Genomic DNA, 21,345 nt, shown 5'->3' with positions numbered 1-21,345 from the left:
TTACCTTGATGGTCACGGTGTTTTTTCCGCAGGTTTCACTTCACTCAGCTGGCCGACAGACCCGCTGATTCTCTCCGCTTTAACCTAAATAGCAATTCGGGACTCGGTGCTCCGTTTGGATCCAAACAGAGAGCCGGGGTTAGCTGAGAGGCTAGCAGAGGCGAACTGGTTGTGCTTCTTTCGGTCATGCTGCAATTAACGCTCCGCTGCTGCATGTTCTCCGCTTTAACCTAAATAACAAATCGGGACTCGGTGCTCCGTTTGGATCTAAACAGAGAGCCGGGGTTAGCTGAGAGGCTAGCAGAGGCGAACTGGTTGTGCTTCTTTCGGTCATGCTGCAGTTAACGCTCCGCTGCTGCCTGTTTGCTGCCTGTTAGTTGTGTTCACCACGCTAGACTATTTTGTGTTTGTCCCGCTCGGGACTACTGTGTTTGTGCTGCCGTGAGTGAGAAAGTAAACTGATTTGTCGATCTTAAACCAGACAACGTGCGTTACAGACTGCCGTCCATACGTGCGCTCTCTGTGGAAAAAGAACCGCTTCTCTCTCTCTCACGATCGCTTTCCCTCCTCCCTCTCTTGTGACTAACACCATACTCACGCGCGCACAGATACACGCACCGACATCGTTTTGCACATCTGATGGTCAGATAACGTCGGACAAAAGTGTCCAACCTGCAAGTGTCCAACCCTGTGCAAAGCTGTTTGTGTTTTGTTTGGTAGAATTAGATTTTAGAATAGCTATTTATTGAATGAAGCATTTGTTAACTTTGTTAATTTTGCTAAGTTTAATAAACACTGTTATATCTTTAAAGAGAAGTTCTTTAGTCATTATTGGTAACATATTGTGAAAAGTGGCTGATTGAAGGAGTCAGAGCTCGAATTCAACCCTTCTTTGTTCACCCTTGAATGATTATCTCTCAGATATGAACATTCTAGGTGAACTCCCATTTATGAGACTACCTTGCTTGGTTATTGGTCCCGGTTTCGGGGTGGTGCTTCGTATCTGTTAGTTCATATTAATAATTCTGTTAATTGTTATAATTAATTATTATTGATAATTGATAATTATAGCAAATAATTAACTGTGTTCTTCGCAGATCCTACAGTTGGTACCTGAATTATTGATTAAGGTTAACAATATTTTGATTTCATAATTCATAATTGTCTGTGAACAGAGGGGTGGGCTCACAGAGAGACACTGGTTAGTATTGTGTGTAAAAAGACTCTCACACTAATCATCTCCAAACGTTTTCTTGGTTCCCAGAAGCTCAACTGACTGCGCCGCGGCCCGACGTGCGCAAGGGCGCGAAGGCCCGTTCAACGCTGCTTGCAGCTTTAATTAGGGCCTGAGCCCAAAGGGCGAAGACCCTATTGTTTTTCGTGTGTTTCTTTCTTTCTTATTCTTTCTTTATTAATACGCCACTCTAAATTTGACCCCCTAAACATGCTCAAAAACTCACCAAATTTGGCACGCACATCAGGAATGGTGAAAAATTTGATAAAATGTAAAAATTAAACCCCAAAGTGCCAAAATGTGCTCTCTAGCGCCACCTATGTATCTAAAACGGCCGCCACGGCCCGTAGGAATGTCGTAGAGAGATCGAACCAAAACTCAATTATTCGTCTCATCAAGACCTACAAATCATACGCTGACACCCCTGACCTAAATCCAACAGGAAATCTGCAATGTCAATTTCAAAATACGATTTTTTGCCAATTTTGGACCTTGAATAAACGCTATCTCCTCCTACGGCATTAATGGTATCGGCTTCAAACTTTAATACATGACTTATCACACTGTGTTGAGCAAAAGTTATTAAAAACTTTGTAATAACTCGAACGGTTTAGATTTAGTAAGCCCTGAAAGTTGGAGTGCGACATTACACCTTACAATGTAAACCAATGGGGAGGCAAATTCTGGGCATGGACTTTGTGCCAAACTGGGGCATCTGGCGTCTAAACTATAAGTCCCACCACTTTCAAACCTGTATCAATGGATTCGCGACGAAAATTCCTACAAAAAAATGTGATTTTTATGTAGGATTTGGCCAAAGTTATGGGATTTATGAGGATATTTCACAAGAAGATCACTTTGAAATCTTTCCTTCCAACTGTGAGGGAGAGAGAGAGAATGGGAGGGGGGGATGGGTAAAGTAAACATCTACTGCCTGTGACAGAAGCCCTTGGACTGCACCACACTCCAGTTACTTAATGCTTCTACATATCTGACAGCAGTGTTCAATCCTTACTTTTTTTCAAGGAGTACATGTGCTCGTAAATGACAGAAATTAGGAGCATACATATAACTTTAGGAGCACACTGAAAAATGTTCAAGTAAGAGTTTCTTAAAGAAAACAATTCATTACATACATATTTACAATTTATCACATACATATTCAAACTGTGTGTGTGTGTGTGTGTGTGTGTGTATGTAAATCACAATTTGCTGTTTTTAGGGGTGCTTGTTTATGGCAAAAATTATAATCACAATCATTTTTGTTCAATATTGAGATCATGATTATTTAACATGATTACTTTTTGACTGTCATCTTCTCCAATTGCTGTTGTTCATACATGCACATATTTTTTCTAACTTGGCGGAGGAGACTATTACATATGTAATCATATATTGTAGTAATGATTAAGAAAAACTATAGCCTATATGAGGGAAAAACTCAGGAAGGCTGGAGTTCCGGAGCTCCGTATTAAAACTGTAATGGACCTGCCATGAGGGTGGAGCAAACTCCATTTCCAAGGATGCTTTGCGATTTTCACACCTCAGCAGGGAGCAGTCAACATCGGTCCCTCATTGGCGGAGACGCTCCTGCACAGCGGAGCGTCCTGAGGACGCAGCCATGACATCACCACCCCTTTATAAGCGAGCACGCCCAAACTACACGTCTTTCCCATGTCACTGAGCTAGGGGTAACTCCTGTTCCCCTGTGAGTTAGCTTGACTACCCCACGAACATGTTTTCCCCTCATCCAAGACTCCCCTCGTCGGACGAGACGAGACTTTGCCCGTGTTCACCCGAACACATTCCTGGACCCGAGAGAGACCGCTGCTGCAACCAGCGTCCTCAAATTCCCCCGAGAAAGAGGAAATGAAGTTACTTCGGGATAACGTGGACCGGCTCTGCCCTGCGCGTCTTCGCCGAGTCGTCTCTGCTGTTCTCTCCGCCACTCCACTCAGAGCCAGCTGCCGTGTTTTCGCCGACCTGTTTTACCTTGATGGTCACGGTGTTTTTTCCATAGGTTTCACTTCACTCAGCTGGCCGACAGACCCGCTGATTCTCTCCGCTTTAACCTAAATAGCAATTCGGGACTCGGTGCTCCGTTTGGATCTAAACAGAGAGCCAGGGTTAGCTGAGAGGCTAGCAGAGGCTAACTGGTTGTGCTTCTTTCGGTCATGCTGCAGTTAACGCTCCGCTGCTGCCTGTTTGCTGCCTGTTCTCCGCTTTAACCTAAATAACAAATCGGGACTCGGTGCTCCGTTTGGATCTAAACAGAGAGCCGGGGTTAGCTGAGAGGCTAGCAGAGGCGAACTGGTTGTGCTTCTTTCGGTCATGCTGCAATTAACGCTCCGCTGCTGCCTGTTCTCCGCTTTAACCTAAATAACAAATCGGGACTCGGTGCTGCGTTTGGATCTAAACAGAGAGCCGGGGTTAGCTGAGAGGGTAGCAGAGGCGAACTGGTTGTGCTTCTTTCGGTCATGCTGCAATTAACGCTCCGCTGCTGCCTGTTCTCCGCTTTAACCTAAATAACAAATCAAGACTCGGTGCTCCGTTTGGATCTAAACAGAGAGCCGGGGTTAGCTGAGAGGCTAGCAGAGGCGAACTGGTTGTGCTTCTTTCGGTCATGCTGCAGTTAACGCTCCGCTGCTGCCTGTTTGCTGCCTGTTAGTTGTGTTCACCACGCTAGACTATTTTGTGTTTGTCCCGCTCGGGACTACTGTGTTTGTGCTGCCGTGAGTGAGAAAGTAAACTGATTTGTCGATCTTAAACCAGACAACGTGCGTTACAGACTGCCGTCCATACGAGCGCTCTCTGTGGAAAAAGAACCGCTTCTCTCTCTCTCACGATCGCTTTCCCTCCTCCCTCTCTTGTGACTAACACCATACTCACGCGCGCACAGATACACGCACCGACATCGTTTTGCACATCTGATGGTCAGATAACGTGGGACAAAAGTGTCCAACCTGCAAGTGTCCAACCCTGTGCAAAGCTGTTTGTGTTTTGTTTGGTAGAATTAGATTTTAGAATAGCTATTTATTGAATGAAGCATTTGTTAACTTTGTTAATTTTGCTAAGTTTAATAAACACTGTTATATCTTTAAAGAGAAGTTCTTTAGTCATTATTGGTAACATATTGTGAAAAGTGGCTGATTGAAGGAGTCAGAGCTCGAATTCAACCCTTCTTTGTTCACCCTTGAATGATTATCTCTCAGATATGAACATTCTAGGTGAACTCCCATTTATGAGACTACCTTGCTTGGTTATTGGTCCCGGTTTCGGGGTGGTGCTTCGTATCTGTTAGTTCATATTAATAATTCTGTTAATTGTTATAATTAATTATTATTGATAATTGATAATTATAGCAAATAATTAACTGTGTTCTTCGCAGATCCTACAGTTGGTACCTGAATTATTGATTAAGGTTAACAATATTTTGATTTCATAATTCATAATTGTCTGTGAACAGAGGGGTGGGCTCACAGAGAGACACTGGTTAGTATTGTGTGTAAAAAGACTCTCACACTAATCATCTCCAAACGTTTTCTTGGTTCCCACAAGCTCAACTGACTGCGCCGCGGCCCGACGTGCGCAAGGGCGCGAAGGCCCGTTCAACGCTGCTTGCAGCTTTAATTATTATTACAACTCTTTGACCTCAAATAACTTCTACAAACGTGTACCAAAACTCACGAAAATTGGCGTGCGCGTCAGTTCTGGCCCGATCATCACTGCTTGCAGCTTTAATTAGGGCCTGAGCCCAAAAGGCGAAGACCCTATTGTTTTTCGTGTGTTTGTTTCGTTCTTATTATTATTCTTTATTATTACGCCACTTTAACTCTAAATTTGACCCTCTAAACATGCTCAAAAACTCACCAAATTTGGCACGCACATCAGGTCTGGTGAAAAATTTGATAAAATGTAAAAATTAACCCCCAAAGTGCCAAAATGTGCTCGAGAGCGCCACCTATGTATCTTAAACAGCTGCCACAGCCTGTAGGAATGTCGTAGAGAGATTGAACCAAAGCTCAATTATCGTCTCATCAAGCCCTACAAATCATACACTGACACCCCTGACCTAAATCCAACAGGAAGTCCGCAATCTCAAATTGAAAGTACGATTTTGTGCCAATTTTGGACCTTGAATAAACGCTATCTCCTCCTAGGGCGTTAATGGTATCGGCTTCAAACTTTAATACATGACTTATCACACTGTGCTGAACAAAAGTTATTAAAAACTTTGTAATAACTCGAACGGTTTAGATTTAGTAAGCCCTGAAAGTTTGAGTGCGACATCACACCTTACAATGTAAACCAATGGGGAGGCAATCTCTGGGCATGGACTTTGTGCCAAACTGGGTCGTCTTACGTCTAAACTAGAAGTCTGACCACTTTCAAACCTGTATCAATGGATTTGCCATGAAAATTCCTACAAAAAAATGTGATTTTTATGTAGGATTTGGCCAAAGTCATGGGATTTATGAGGATATTTCACAAGAAGAGTACACTGAAATCCTTCTCTCCAGCTGAGAGGGAGAGAGAGAGAATGGGAGGGGGGGTGGGTGGGTAAAGTAAACATCTACTGCCTGTGACAGAAGCCCTTGGACTGCTCCACACTCCACTTACTTATTGTTTCTACACATCTGACAGCAGTGTTCGATCCTTTATTTTTTTTTAAAGGAGTACATGTGCTCCTAAATGAAAAAAAAATTAGGAGCACACATATAACTTTAGGAGCACACTGAAAAATGTTCAAGTAACAGTTTCTTAAAGAAAACAATTCATTACATACATATTTACAATTTATCACATACATATTTTAACTCTTTGTGTGTGTGTGTGTGTGTGTGTGTGTGTAAATCACAATTTATGTTGTTTTTAGGGTTGCTCAGTTATGGCAAAAATCATAATCACAATTATTTTTGTTCAATATTGAGATCTTGATTATTTAACATGATCACTTTTTGACTGTCGTTTTTGCCAGTTGCCGATGTTGACATATGCACATATTTTTTCCACTTGGCTGAGGAGACTATTACACATGCAATCATATATTGTACTAATGATCAAGAAAGACTATAGCCAATATGAGGGAAGAACTTTAATGCTGAGCTACTGAACTCCAGTCTTCCTAAGTTCTTCCTTCATATATTGTCTTTCTTGATCATAGTATAATCTATGCTTGCATGCATAATAGCCTCCTCAGCCAGCTGGTAAAAATATGTGCATATATCGGCATCGGCAATCGGCCACAATGAGTTGGAAATATCAGCATATCGGATATCAGCAAAAATCTAATGTTGTGCATCCCAAGTTAAAAGTCTTTATATTCCTAAAAATAGACTTGATGAAAATTAGGAAATTAATTTGTTTTACACACAAACTCATCAAGGGTTTTCAATTTACTAATTGAAATTCAAGTGAATGGGCACAAAGCTTGCATGATTTTTATGACACAGGTGTGAGCAAGGCAGCCATGTCTCACGCTGCAGAAAATACTCATCCTCACACTGTTGAGAATTGATGTTTCGCCATGACAGAGGAAGTTGCTATAACTTTATTGTAAATGCTCCAATCTGCACCAAACTTTACATGGTTGTTAAGACTCCCGGCCTTAACGCGTGTACATGACAATATTCCATCAGTGATGCAAACTGGCTGAATAGCGCCCCCTACGAAATTTCAGTAAAGCAGCCCCAACAGCGGGCAAAATAGTGGACAAAGGAAGTGATATTTATCTCCTTCTTGCACTGTCTGAAAACAGCCCGGGTCTAAAGACATCTACATGCCCGTCACAGAATTGCACCATGGCCCAACGTGCGCAAGGGCACGAAGGCCCATTCAACGCTGCTTGCAGCTTTAATTGAATAATGAATTCACTATCAGGATTATCAAAAAATACAGATACAAATAATTAATAAATAGTATAAACGCATTCGACGAGTAGAAATGGTTTCTGTGCCTCTGAGCAGGACACAGTATAAATGCACAATGCAGGTTTTTATTTAGGTGTCTGTTAAACAGGTAACAGGCTGCAGAAAGAAAACAGCTGCTCTAGCGGTGATAACTGTGCACCTTTATTAGTATTAGCACAGTGCGCATGTGTGCAGACACAAACTCCATCAGAAGTTTCTACAGCTGTTAAAGCCGACTGACAGCTGATCCAGCTGTGATCAGCTGGATCAGAAATGGACGTCGCTTCACATGACACTTCAGAGGAGAGGACGTTTCATGTCTCTTAAAACAAATTTCCTCATTTCCTCTCTCCTCGCTTGGTTTCCTTGCGTCTCTCCTTGCATCCGCGGTGGGAGGGACTAAGACGCCAGTGAGGGAAACGTGGACGCAATTTAAGAGACTTGGGATGCACCCTAAGAGACTTGTGATGTACCCCTTGTGTCTTCCCCTCGCCTCCTCCGTTCGCATCTCAGGTGGGAGGGACGTATGGGGGGAGGTAAGAAATTGAGGCTGTACAAACTGAAAAATGAGAAGAGGGGGACGTCTCATGTCTCTTAAAACAAATTTCCTTGTTTCCTCTCTCCTCGCTTGGTTTCCTTGCGTCTCTCCATGCATCCACGGTAGGCGGTACTAAGACGCAAGGAAAGACGCTAGTGAGGGAAACGTGGATGCAATTTAAGAGATTTGGGATGTACCCATTGTCTCATTCTTTAACCTAATAAATTCTTCAACGTCCATCCAAAATGTTTTCATTTAAATATCTTTTAAAGTATGATAAAAGAATAGACAACTTTATATTTTTCTAATCCATATAAATTACAAGAATACTTAATCTCAACGTTTTCCTGGATATAACCAGTTAAAAAAAGTATTACTTGACTACTAACACATCACGTATGTAATACCAGTCAGCCAGATTTTATAGGCCCTGACAGTTAAATTCTTCATAAGGGATGCTCAAAAACATCCCCGGGGAAGAGTTACATTTTCAGTGGTAGTTCTGGTTGAGTATTTGCCACAATAATAGGCCTACTAATACCTTTGTTCTAAGATTAGAATACTACTATCAAATGTATCTAGCTGAACTGCCACTCGTAAAGAACTATAGAAATTGGTAGAGGATCAAATACCACTGCGTATCACAATATAAACAAATCGATTTAAAAAATAGTCTGACCGTACTTTTTTTTTTACTCCGACCGGAAATTCAGTCAGCTTTCCGTTTCCCGTCAAGAGATCCGCTCTACTACGTCGCATCATGTAAGCATTAAGAGTTTGCAAAGCACGCACTAAGATGTTTGCAAAGATGTTTGGCTTAATATAAGAACTAGTAGATGTTTATACTGTACAGATATTAAATTAGAGTACACTGGCTGAAAAATGTTCATGTCTGCAACGCGGCGTCATTTCTGCTGGCTACCGTGGCTAAGCTATCCAGATAGCTTTTAGCTTGCTAGCGAATGCCCATGCTTGTGTACGTTACAAGCACAGTCTTATTACAGTGCAATCAATCAAAATGCTCACAAACGTCCTCACTGTCGTGCATCACCTTGTATCATAATGTTAGTGAGGTGGGCGTGATGTTATGTCCCGTGTTAACTGTCTGCATTCAAACGTAGAAACGTCCGTGAATTGCAGTACTAACCGCTACCAACAAATTGGCAGTTATCAATCAAAAGGGGGAATGGCAAATGCAAAAATGCTTAACGTTATCGCCCAATTCTAAACGGAAGTAACCTGCGCAGCCCACCCCGTCCAGGTACGGACTCTGCGATACATAAAACTATCCACAGTTTGTGCATCACGAGCGAGGAGGATTGTAGAACATGTGGGTGGGCACAGAGAAAATCAGATGGGTGTACTTTAGGTTCTGTTATTTACAGTATTTTTACAGAAATGTCAACAATTTGTTAAATCACCAGTGTTTAACTGAGCAACATTAAAGACACAAAAATCTTGGCAAATAAATCTTAACACACCATAGAGGGTAAGACATCACAGCCTGGCACTCAATTGCGCAGGCATGCAGACAGACAGACAGACAACTGTCATACACAGTGGCAGCAGCATTGACATTACAGTTCCATATGTAGCAAAATAACACAAGCAGAAAAAAAAAAATCTACAAGCTGACTGGAACAACAGTGTAACAGCCTGACACAGCGACCGGATAATCCCACAGTCACACACTTGCAGAAGCAGCAACATCCTCTCATTACAAGTTAACAGAAACAACAGCATCAAGTATGCAAGCAGTATGTTACTGGTATTTAACTGTAAGTCCAGTATCTCATCAATGGAGAGTCCACGGCTAGTAAAAAATATACTGACAGTTGTTTTGGGCTGAATTTATATCCAAGTTTGTCTACTTACTGGCTGACAAGGAAACTAGTGTACAGACCGCGGGACCAGGTATCTTTGAGAATGATGGGTGCATTTTAACTTATAAAAGTAAAGTTTCAGTTTCCCCTCTTTTTGTTACACGTTGTATAAGGTTGTATAAGTAAATCAATTTCCATTCTTGGTAGTAATGCCATTTCCCCACATGTGATTCTGTTTCCTGTCCAGGTAACCAGTTGGCTGCCGAGTTTGTTTGGATTCGGAAATACCTTCAGTCCATTACTGTGACTGCACTATAGGCAGACTGTCTGTAATAAAGATACACAGACTGAAGAATGTCATTACCTATAGGACCTAATTTGAAAGAGAGGGATCATGTGCAGTGCCAAAGACTGTCAAGTCTCCAAAGAGAGTGTGGATTAAACCTGCCCCTCCTCATGTTACTATAAATGTTCTTTTGAATGAACACTTGAGGCTGGTTTTGCATTGAAACAGATGTCTGATATATAATCCCTGTCTCAGCAGAATGCCAAAATCAAAGGAAGTGCTGTCCTCCACATCTGGAAGTGACTCCGACAGTGAAGTAGAGACCAAGGTTTGTGCTTAAATACTAGCTTCTGATTTGTTTACTTGATCCATGTATTTTGAATATGTCTTGGCATCAAAAATGAAACACTGAAAGCTGATCTTATTTTGAGATAGACAATGTAAGGTGACCGACAGTCTTGTGGTTAAGTCAACAGAAAATATCTTGTTTCTTTGATGTAAAATATTTATATATATAGTCAAACATTCAAGCTTGTGGGCATGAACACTGTAGGGCAGAAGTCAACTACGTGTAGGTATGGGTTATTGTATGTTAGTGTATATTTTAGGGCTGTAGTCTCCTGGTTGACTGCTTGATTAGTTGGTCCATAAGCTCTCGTCCGACCAAATTCTCATTGGGCAAATAATTGCCGTGGTGCTTTTATAAATAGAACATCAATAGCCCTCCAGGATTTATCCATTATTTCCAGCAGTGGGAGGGACAGACTAACAAATTACCTGTGAAAACGGGGGTGTATTCAAAACACCCCGTTGTTTTCACAACTTTGAACTCGCCCAAGCTGGAGACTGCTAGGTCTAACTGTACTCAACGTTTAGTGAGCGTTTACTGAACGTTTACTGAATCAGTGTTTCTCCTATAATTATAAAAACAATTAAAGCTGCAAGCAAGCGATGATCGGGTCCTCATGCCCTTGTGTACGTCAAGTTGGGGGCAGTTGAAGGGCTTCTGTCACGGACATGTAGATGTCTCCAGACCCGGGCTGGTTTCAGACAGTGCAAGAGGAGATTAACATCACTTTCTTAGTCCACTATTTTGCCTTCTTCTGGGGCTGCATCAGTGATTGAATATTATCATGTAGACGTGTTCAGGCCTGGTCTGTTATCAAACATCTTAAGTTTGGTGCCGACTGGAGCATTTACACTAAAGTTATAGCAATCTCCTCTGTCATGGCGAAACATCAAAACTCAACACCAGGCCACAGCCACACGCTTCAACGATTACTAAATCTTTTGATAACTTTTGATCATAAACTAGTCTAGATGACACACGCTGATTTTCGTTGTTGTTCGTTAAAATACAAACCCTGGAAATGGCCAAAAAAACGCGAAAATTGACCAGTTTTTCCAAGATGGCCAACTTCCTGTTGGACTTACAGTGTGACTCCAAGAGGCTTTTTTTTTGCGTCTGGACATGATACATATGCCCTGTGAATTTCATTTTGCTATGTTAATCTGGAAGGCAGGGCTTCAATTTTGAAATTTTCAAGGGACGCTGTTGAGCCATTTTGCCACGCCCATGCAAATGACCTATACAGGATTTTAACTGGTGTCACTACAGACATATATGTCAGGTTTCGTGACTGTAGACCCATCCATTGTCCCTAAAAAACAGCATTGTATTTCATGGCGGGGGATGTGTCATCATGGCAATGGCGTTTGATTATGGGTCATGAGCTACCGAATGTAGCATCACCAAGGTCTTACATCTTAGCCGAGTCAATGTCAGGTACAACAGAGGCTAGCGGAGAATTAGCTGCAGCATGACTGGAGGGAAGCCCAGCCATCTAGCCTCCCAGCTAATGTTAGCCCCGGCTCTCCATGTGGATCCAACCGGAGCACCGAGCACCGGTTTGTTATTCAGGTCAAAGTGGGAAGAAGCAGCAGGTCTGATGGGCAGCTCAGTGAAGTGGAGCCTGCGGAGGAAGCACCAGGACCGTCAGGGTGATACAGTCCATTGAGGGAAGCACAGTCAGGTGGCGGAGGGGAATGTGACATATCGGCCTCTCATAATTGGCAGAATTCACTGATGATATTTCATTTTAGAGCTTTTATCGGCCGATACGGATGACGTGCCAATAATATCGTGCATCCCTACTTTTAACCCACATGACCTGGTCAAAGTTTGATTGAAATGTGTACTGTAATGTGTGGAGAGACAATAAGTAACTGCAGCTGGACACAGAAAAATACTCATTTGAATGGAGAGTGTGAGCAAACCCACACTTCTTTGATCATTTACTGCTTCCACATAGTTTTGGACACAAACTTCATTTGAACTTTAAATGAGTCAAGACTTTGACCTACAAATCTTAATTTACATGTGTTTTCTATCTTTTACTGTTTTGGACATATTAGAGTGTGAGTTTAAAGTCTTTTCTTGCTCCTCCTGTGATTTGATCATGAGTGTGTATTGCATCATGTGTCACTGTGCTGAGGGAGTGACATCACCAGGAGCAGTTGGAGAGCAGGATTTCAGAGTACTCCTCTTGTGAAATATCCTCATAAATCCCATGACTTTGGCCAAATCTTACATAAAAAATCAAAATTTTTTGTAGGAAATTTCGTCACGAATCCATTGATACAGATTTCAAAGTGGTCAGACTTATAATTTAGACGTCAGAAGCCTCAGTTTGACACAAAGTCCATGCCCATAGATTGCCTCCCCATTGGTTTACACTGTAAGGTGTGATGTGGCACAGCAACTTTCAGGGCTTATAAAATCTAAACCGTTCGAGTTATTACAAAGTTTTTAACAACTTTTGTTCAGCACAGTGTCATAAGTAATGGATCAAAGTTTGAAGCCGATACCATTAACGCCCTCAGAGGAGATGGCGTTTGTTCGGGGTCCAAAAAGTCATACTTTGATGGGCATATTGCGGACTTCCTGTTGGATTTAGGTCAGGGGTGTTAGCATATGATTTGTAGGTCTTGATCAGATGAATAATTGAGTTTTGGTTCGATCTCTCTACGACATTCCTACAGGCCGTGGCGGCCATATTAGTGCCATAGGTGGCGCTCTCAAGCACATTTTGGCACTTTGGGGGTTAATTTTTACAATTTCTCAAATTTTTCACCAGACCTGATGTGCGTGCCAAATTTTTTAGCATGTTTAGAGGGCCAAATTTAGGTCTGAAGTGGCGAGATAATAAGACAGAAGAAAGAAAGAAACAGAACAGATACATGAGGGTCTTCGTCCCTTTGGGGCTCAGGCCCTAATAATTCCTTTAGATCCAATAGGACCTTCACACCGTTCGGTGCTCGGGCCCTAATAATTCCTTTAGATCCAATAGGACCTTCACACCGTTCGGTGCTCGGGCCCTAATAATAATTGCTTCAATTACAAGAGGGCCTTCACACCGTTTGGTGATCGGGCCCTAATAGTTCCTTTGGATACAATAGGGCTTCGCACTGGTCAGCACGCGGGCCTTAATAATTTGGCTCCACCAGGCCAAAATATATTTTTGAATGCCAAAAATAATGCTAAATATTCCTTCATTCGGAAATCAATTGCACTTGGGAGCCTCCGTGCAGCGCTGTTGCGATACGTGTCAACCCCTGTGTCGTTGTTTAGGAAACTCTTGGTAGCATAGCTCCGTTTAGGAATAGGGCATTGTGTAATATGATTGCATAGCGAGTGGGAAAGCGCAAGCAGCAGAAGAAGCGGAGCAGAGGAAGAGGCTAGCGATAAGTTGTCAGTCAGGAACTAAATGTACAGTACAGACTACTGTTTCCCCAACTGCTGGAAAAGTAAAGGGGGTTAGCTCCAAAGTTAGCATCAATGGGTTAGCATAATCTGAAGAACCCCCCGACTAATCGATTAGTTGAAGATTAGGTATGATTTCAGTTGACCAAGATTTTCTTTGGTTAACTACAGCCCTAGTATATTTACCATCTATGGTAAGGACATAGTGAGGAGGGAGAACTTGAAATTATCTGTTTTTTAGGCAAAGAGAAAGAAGTCAAGTGCACCAGAGAAACCGGCCAAGAAACCAAAAAGTGGAGAGAGTTCCAAGCCAGGTGGCTCATCCAAAGGCAGCAGTAACAGTGATGACAACATGTTCCAGGTGGGTGACATCAGAGTTATACTGTAGGTTCTGGTATTTCGATTAAAAAAAAAAAATCTAAACACTCCAGAAATTGTATTCATTTTCAAGCCATTGCATTTATTGTGTACTTTTAAAAATGAACTTTTATCAGACAGTTCAGTTTTTAAATTTGGGTATTAGATATCATTTAGACTAAAGTTTAATTACTTAAATAGACTACTAATAATAGAATAACTTAAATAGATTTGAAGATCAATTAATGTTTTAATTAGGTTGTAATTTATTATTACACAAACACCTCACACTTGCTCAACGCAGTGGTAAGACTACTGTGCTATACAATCGCAAATATTTTAGGTTGACAGCTCATTTTTTTGTGCAGATGGAGTTATTGTTAAGATCATAAGATGTATTTATTCTCAAAACCTGAAAAGTCAAGTCCAGTTGAAAGTTAGTTTGATTTTTGCAGATTGGAAAGATGAGATATGTCAGCGTCAGGGACTTCAAAGGTAAAGTTCTGATTGACATCAGAGAGTACTGGATGAACCAAGATGGGGAGATGAAGCCGGGGAAAAAAGGTAATCACATCAGTGAGTCTTGTATACAGTATAAAATGTATGTATAATATAAGCCCATTTCAGACACGTACCCCTTTACATTAATCTGATTTATGTCAGCCTCATGTCTGAATAAGCACCCTGGTCTCTCTCCATCTCTCTCTCTGCTCTGTCCATCTCTATCTGCTTACTCTCTTAACATTAATATAAAATATATCCATCTGAATGATAAAAAGCCATCACTTTAACAGACAGGTGAAGACAGCAATTTTGCATATTCCATGTCTGAAAAGGGCCATAAATATATTTTAGTCAGTTTCAATGATCTATGTAAAATGTGAATGGTACATTAAAATAAGTTTCATTTGTTAGTGGTTTGCAGTTGTGTGAGACACTGTTTGAAACTCTTTTAAAATTCTTGTAGGTATCTCCCTGAATCCTGAACAATGGAACCAACTGAAGGACCAGATTTCAGAAATTGATGATGCCATTAAGAGAATATAAGCATTCCTTTCAATGTTATCTGTTGGCTAATCAGTTTTGTAAAAAGCCTGGGATTGTTTTCTAATGGACTTGTTTAATTTGTAGTTGTATGGAGCTAGTGCCATCTGCATACTTGTTTTTGAGCTGTTGTAGTAAAGGTATGGGTGGATAAGTAGGTGGTTGATCATTTCAGTGGGTGGGTAGGGTGGATTATTACAGTGATAAATAAAAACGAGGTACTAGCTTAACATTGTTTTTCAGTAAATGTGTAAGTTCATGTTCACAGTTTGACTGTCTACTACTAGATATAAATCATAAGACTTAATTTCATCTGACCTTTGAAATATATAGCACCCAATATCAGAGCTCTTAATTTCTGAAAGCCAAGCCCAGTCTGTCTATCCATGGTGAATATGGCTAAGGTTTTGAAAATAAATGACATTATCCAACAAACTGGCATATTCAGTTATTGAAAGCATTGTGAGACTTGCATTACTTCACAAGTTTGTGGTGGCTATAAACAGTTTTTTATGTATTTATATAATATTTATAGTTATATTTAAACATGTATATGTATTATCATAACCTGGCCCTTAGGCCATGACAAAGAATGAGAATGGACATGCGAAAAAATGCCAGCAAACTAAGATTTAAAATAAAGAAAATGAATACAAGTAAACTGGAATGTGAGGTGTGTTAGTCAGTGGCATCAGTAGTGTAAAAATGGCTGTGTGCATAAAGTGGGGTATGATATTTTTAGGGGCACTATGGAGCCCACAGGCCACGCCAGAGCCCAATCACTGCAGAACTTAGAAATTTTCACCAGTACTGACGTGTGCCAGTTCTTGAGTTTTTGAGCAACACAGGGCCTTCAAAAATGCAATAGAATAATTGGGGCTTGAACACCAAAGTACTGGGGGCCCAACATTCCCTGGCACTGAAAGTGCAAGGAACCTATTGTTTTTGAAGTTATTATTAGGACCCAACAGGGCCTTTGCACCACAGACTGCCGGAGGAATGGCTGCACTAGGAGTGAGCTCCCGATAACATCTCAAACTTGGACCCAAAAAAGTAGAACATTTTGCAAATTAACACAGAAATCTTCAGAAAGGACTCACAAGAAGAAGTAATAGCATTGATCAGCATAAACAGAAGAGAAAACATCATCTTTGGATATATTTTTCATATCAAAACAACTAGCTACCTGTCAACTTCTAGCTGCTGTTAGCAATACTCCAAAGGAGATACAGCACTAAAGAAGCTAACAGAAGAGGTTTTTTTTTTTTTTTTGGAAAACAAGAAGAGAACTTAAAGGATCCTTGCTGGTAATGTAATCCACGAATGCTGGAGCCTCTCTATGCACCCTAGACTCAAGAAGTGATGGCATATGATTATGGGTCACTCATTGAGATGGTCAGCTCACCCCCCCCTGCCGACTCTGCTACCAGGCCAGTCTAGGTTTTCAAATGTAAACATGAGATTAAACATCAAGTAAGACCATCTGTACATTGATCCCAACATCGAACAAAATGGTTCTGGCCATATGGATCTTCTGGGGTTCCTAACCACCTGGATGGCAGCCTTTTCTCCCCGCTGAGGTCGAGAGGAGATTCCGAGTGCACCGGGCCGGTGCTGAGGGGAGGAGCTTCTACCCTCTGGCCACTGGGATCCTGGATGGGATTGCTACATAGGATTGTCATCCCAGGCCGTTTATTGTACCACAGGGCATGCTTGTCCAAATCTGGTTCAAAGTTCAAAGCAGTGTTTCATCAGCAAAAACACCTGGGCTGTGTTTCATGGAGTGCTTTTTGGACGACTGTTGGTACTCATTGCTGTATTGCCAGTACGTGTCTGTCTGGCCAGACCAATCAACACTGATGGAAAACAACTGGGACACTGCGTGATTGAGCTTGGGACAAATACTGGCTCATGGCCAGTTGACACTTCTAAAGTGAGTTTTCATCATAACTTACTGGGATATTTTGCAATCTATTCCTCTTTCCTGTTGCACGGACGAGCCCAGGTACCAGAGCAAATCACCGATGCAGTGGACCGGTCATCTGCCACCCCATTTCAGAGAATAGCAGGTCTCCTCTTTATGCTGATCCTGCTCTCTGGAGATGTTCAGCTAAATCCTGGACCAGTGACCCCTGGAGTGCTGCAGAACTTCGATGCTGATTTGTGCCTGATGTCTGGGACTCCTCTGGTGCCAGTGATGAATGAGCAGCAAATTTCTGAGCTGAGCTTCTCCCTTAACAGACTAAACTTTGTTAACATGAGGCATGATGTCTCAATGAATAACCTTTCACTAGTGGGCTGTGGAAACCTTGATAGGTCCAGTGTCTCTCTCACAAAACCTGCTGCTGACACTACTGTGTGTCAAAACCCTGCAGTGAGGAGGCAGAGGTTATTCAAAACCTTCCTAACTCATGCAAAAGTCTTATGGGACCCAAAGCTGAAACGAAAGGGGCTATTCTGTGGATATTTTAACATCAGAAGCATTACTGCAAAGAACAATCAGTTCACTCATCTTGTGTCTGACTCAAATTTGGACTTTCTCTGTCTGACTGAAACATGGTTGAAACAAACAACTCCTGCGAGTGTGTTCATGGTGCCTGGATACCAATGTTTCAGAAGAGACAGACCTGATGGAAGAGGACGAGGGGTGCTTTGTTATGTGAGAGTCAACATCAAATGTGAACGTGTGGTTTATAATACAGGTAACACTTTAGAATATGTTGGGATAAAAATACCGTTATCCTAGCAAATGTCTTTTAACATCATAGGTATCTATAGGCCCACTTCTGCAGATGACACTTTGTATGATTAACTCACAAAAGTCTTGAAAGAGTGCAATCTCAACAAAGAATTATTACTTATGGGTGATTTTAATGTGAACTGGGAGGATAAAATTAAGAGGAAAAAACTAAAAATGATCACAGAGGAATTCCAACTAGAACAACTAGTAAAAGGCCCATCTAGGATTGCAAAATGCTCCGGTACACAAATTGATCTGATATTTACTAACAAACCAGAAAGAATAACTAAAAGTTATAATTTAATCACTAGCTCATCAGATCATAACCTAACCCTATGTGCGAGAAAACTCACTAAAATTAGATTTAAGACCACGGCAACTAAGACAATGATCCTTCAGTGCATACCCAGAGCTAAGCAAAAGGAATTTAACAGTGAAATTAACAGCTTGAACTGGGATGATGTACTGTCCTCTGATGATCTGGACTATGGCTGTGATACTTTTATTCACAGATTCAAATCTGTGAGGGAAAGATTTAATGTGAAGACACAGATAAAATCTAAAGATAAAAACAATTTACCGTGGTTTAATGAAAACGCATTAATGGAAACTAATGAAATCTAGGGATGCTGCACTAAGGACGGCGATTAAAACTAGAAGAGACACTGACATGCTGATTTAGAAAGGTTCAAGGAACAAAGTTATCCAAGAGCTAAGAGAAGCTAAATCTTGTTTGTATCTCAATATTAAGAATGAGACGAAAGGCAACAATAAATTGATCTGGAAAAACATTGATAATCTCACAAGGAGGGACCCAAAATTTTTAGGAGATTTTAAATTTAAAGTACAGGAAATGTTAATTGAAGATCATTTTACTGTTGCTTCTGTTTTTAATATTTTTTTTCTTGAGTCTGTATATGAGTTAGGAAAAAAATTTACGAAAAAGAAACTGGATATTGTTCCTATAGATGCTACAGGTCAGGTTTTCGAGCTGGTAGAGACTAATGAGTCACAAGTAAACAAAATCATCAGCTCCTTAAAAAGCTCCAAAAGTAGAGATGCTTTCCAATTTGAAACTATGTTTGTCAAATCACACAAAGATATTTTAACTCCCCCTATTGCTCATTTAATTAACTTGTCTTTAAAACACAGCTCCTTTCCTCGACTCGAAATGTGCCATTGTCACGCCTGTTTTTAAATCTGGAGACCGCCTTGAAGCCAGTAACTACAGACCAAGAAGTATACTGCCAGTACTCTAAAAGGTTGCTGAGAAAGTTGTCATTAAACAACTGACAACATTTCTTATTACAAACAATTTTGGTCTACATTGTATGCAATTTGGCTTTAGAGGAAATCATTCCACCAAAACTGCTACCTTGTACTTGATAGAGCAAATTAAATAAAGACCTTACATAGGAGGAGTCGTTGATGTTGTATTTTTAGATCTGCGTAAAGCATTCGATACAGTCAATCATGATGTTTTAATATAGAAACTCTCTAAATTTAACTTCTCATCTAGAGCACTGGTATGGATGTCTTCATATTTATCCAATAGGATACAATGTGTTAAAGTTGGTGACACACTGTCCAGTAACATGAAGTGCACAATGGGTGTTCCACAAGGGTCAGTGTTAGATCTCCTATTATTTATTTATTTATATATATTAATGATCTCCTACAACAGTGTCGTGATGTAGAACTACAAATGTATGCAGATGATACCGTTGTGTACACACATGCACAATCAGATGAGTTAGCTGCTGCTAAGCTAACAATTGCATTGGAAAGGATCACACATTGGCTTGATCAATCATGTCTGGGTTTAAATGTAAGCAAGACAAAAGGTATGTTTTTTCTCTAAAATTATGGTACAACCTCCTAATGCTGATATTTTCATCAAAGGTGACATAGTTACTGTTTTTTAACATCTTGGTTTGACACTGGATCCAAATTTGAACTTTAAGAAACATGTTTAAAAAATGGTTAAAAACATGAAGTACAACTTAGCAAATTTTAGACATATTAGAAACTGTCTCTCTTTGGACGCAGCCAAGATATTTATGCATGCTGTGATTCCTTCCCATGTCTTATTGCATCATATGTTGGGGGCAGGCTGGAGAAACAGCCATAAAACCTCGAGTCCTTATACAAACAAACTCTTAAAAACTCTGGACAAAAAGCCAATGCGTTTCCATCACTGTAGGGTACTGGAGAAATACAATTTACGGAGCTTTGACAATTTCAGATTATTCTCAAATTTGTGCCTAGTTTATAAAATTTTATATGTTTTGGCCCCTCCTCCACTATGTGACTTTGCGTATACTCGCTCAGTAAGTTCTATTAGATCCTCCAGAATATCCTCTATAAAAGATTGTACCATACCATTTCGTCGCACTGCATTTGGGCAGTCAGCTTCTCTGTGCAAGCCACAACTCAGTGGAATGCCCTACCTGATGATATGAAGAACTGTAGTTCTATCAATACATTCAAGGCCAAACTAAAACATGTACTAAAGACCAATCAGCTGTATGACCACATTATCAATCTCTAATTGACATTGTGTGTGTATGTGATGTGCTGTTGTGTGTAGCTTTGTATTTTGCATTTTGTATGGTGTGTTCTGTGTGGGGTTTTTTTGTTTTGTTTTGGGTTTTTTTTTCTTTTTTTGTTTTTTTTTTGCTTTGTACTGTTTGTTGTGCTGTTGTGGGGGACTATGGATGCAAATTATCATCAAGCTAACTCCACTGCAGTGCATCTTTAATGTTTAAAACTGCACACTGTCCCAATCAATAAATCAAATCAAACTATCTGAATGAATTATAATTATTATTACTATTATTACTACATTATTATTATTTTCCACAATGAAATGCATTTTTGAGGGGCTAAACATGCTCGAAAGTGGGGCAAAATTGTATGTTTTATATTTTTTGGACTTTGGCGTTGCCAGCGGACTCCATAGCACCCCCCACACGCAGGAACATTTCTGAAAAAGTTTCTTTGATGTTCATGAAATTTGGTGTGATCATTGCCCTCATCATTATACCTTGAAAGTTTTTGGGGGGAGGGTTGTCCAACAGGAAGTTGGCCATTTTTGGTTTTGTGCATCAATTAGAAACTCACAAAACTTTGCATATTCATCAGGAATAGCGAACTTGATATCGGATATGGGTTTTTGCCCTGGGTGTTCCAAAATGGTTCAAGGGTCCACCCCCCCCCCGAAATTTCAAATTAAAAAGATCCCATCCTTAAATTTGACATATATGAACAAAATTTGGTATACACACGTATCATCTCCAGATGCACAAAAAAGCCTCTTGGAACCATACCCTAAATCCAACAGGATGTCAGTCATTTTGAATTTAATTTGCAATTTATGCACAGATTTTGTAATTTGCTGCCATTGTATTTTAACAAACTCCTCCTAGAGGTTTGACCCAGCCGACTTCAGATTTGTTTAGTGTCACCTGAAGACCTTTGTGATGAATAGTTATATATATATATATATATATATATATATATATAATGTTATATTGTGAATATTGTTAGTGTATAGTAGTGTTTTAGTGTTAAAATGTTTTCATTGAACACTGTTACCATCGCGATGCATTAGAGTTTCCATTGCAAAATAATTTGTTATAACTCGACTCC

General features: G+C 40.5%; 1 protein-coding gene across 3 annotated transcripts; it reads left to right on the top strand.

The window, feature by feature from the left end:
- Window positions 1-8,327: 8,327 nt before the first annotated feature.
- On the top strand, window positions 8,328-15,389 carry LOC137191712 (activated RNA polymerase II transcriptional coactivator p15-like). Of its 3 annotated transcripts, none has more exons than XM_067602043.1 (5): window positions 8,328-8,443; window positions 10,049-10,118; window positions 13,795-13,914; window positions 14,366-14,474; window positions 14,878-15,389. In XM_067602043.1, the coding sequence occupies exons 2-5, from the start codon at window positions 10,050-10,052 to the stop codon at window positions 14,955-14,957; spliced, it is 378 nt and encodes a 125-aa protein (XP_067458144.1). In that variant the 5' UTR covers window positions 8,328-8,443; window position 10,049; the 3' UTR covers window positions 14,958-15,389. The 3 variants fall into 3 exon arrangements, with proteins under 3 accessions (XP_067458144.1, XP_067458154.1, XP_067458135.1); XM_067602053.1 differs by having other exon boundaries at window positions 8,382-8,443; window positions 10,046-10,118; XM_067602034.1 differs by lacking the exon at window positions 8,328-8,443 and adding an exon at window positions 9,771-9,935.
- Window positions 15,390-21,345: the final 5,956 nt, after the last annotated feature.

This window comes from Thunnus thynnus, chromosome 2, assembly GCF_963924715.1.
Source record: "Thunnus thynnus chromosome 2, fThuThy2.1, whole genome shotgun sequence".
NCBI lineage: Eukaryota > Metazoa > Chordata > Actinopteri > Scombriformes > Scombridae > Thunnus > Thunnus thynnus.
Note: the sequence above shows the minus strand (reverse complement) of the source record. Positions and strands in the feature narration are given on the sequence as shown.

Excerpts from the sequence above, each read along its gene's own strand:
- LOC137191712 (XM_067602034.1), top strand. The coding sequence starts at position 9,859 with ATGTCATTACCTATAGGACCTAATTTGAAAGAGAGGGATCATGTGCAG. Across the intron at positions 13,915-14,365 it reads GTGATGACAACATGTTCCAG|ATTGGAAAGATGAGATATGT; the intron begins GTGGGTGACATC and ends TGATTTTTGCAG. Across the intron at positions 14,475-14,877 it reads GATGAAGCCGGGGAAAAAAG|GTATCTCCCTGAATCCTGAA; the intron begins GTAATCACATCA and ends AAATTCTTGTAG.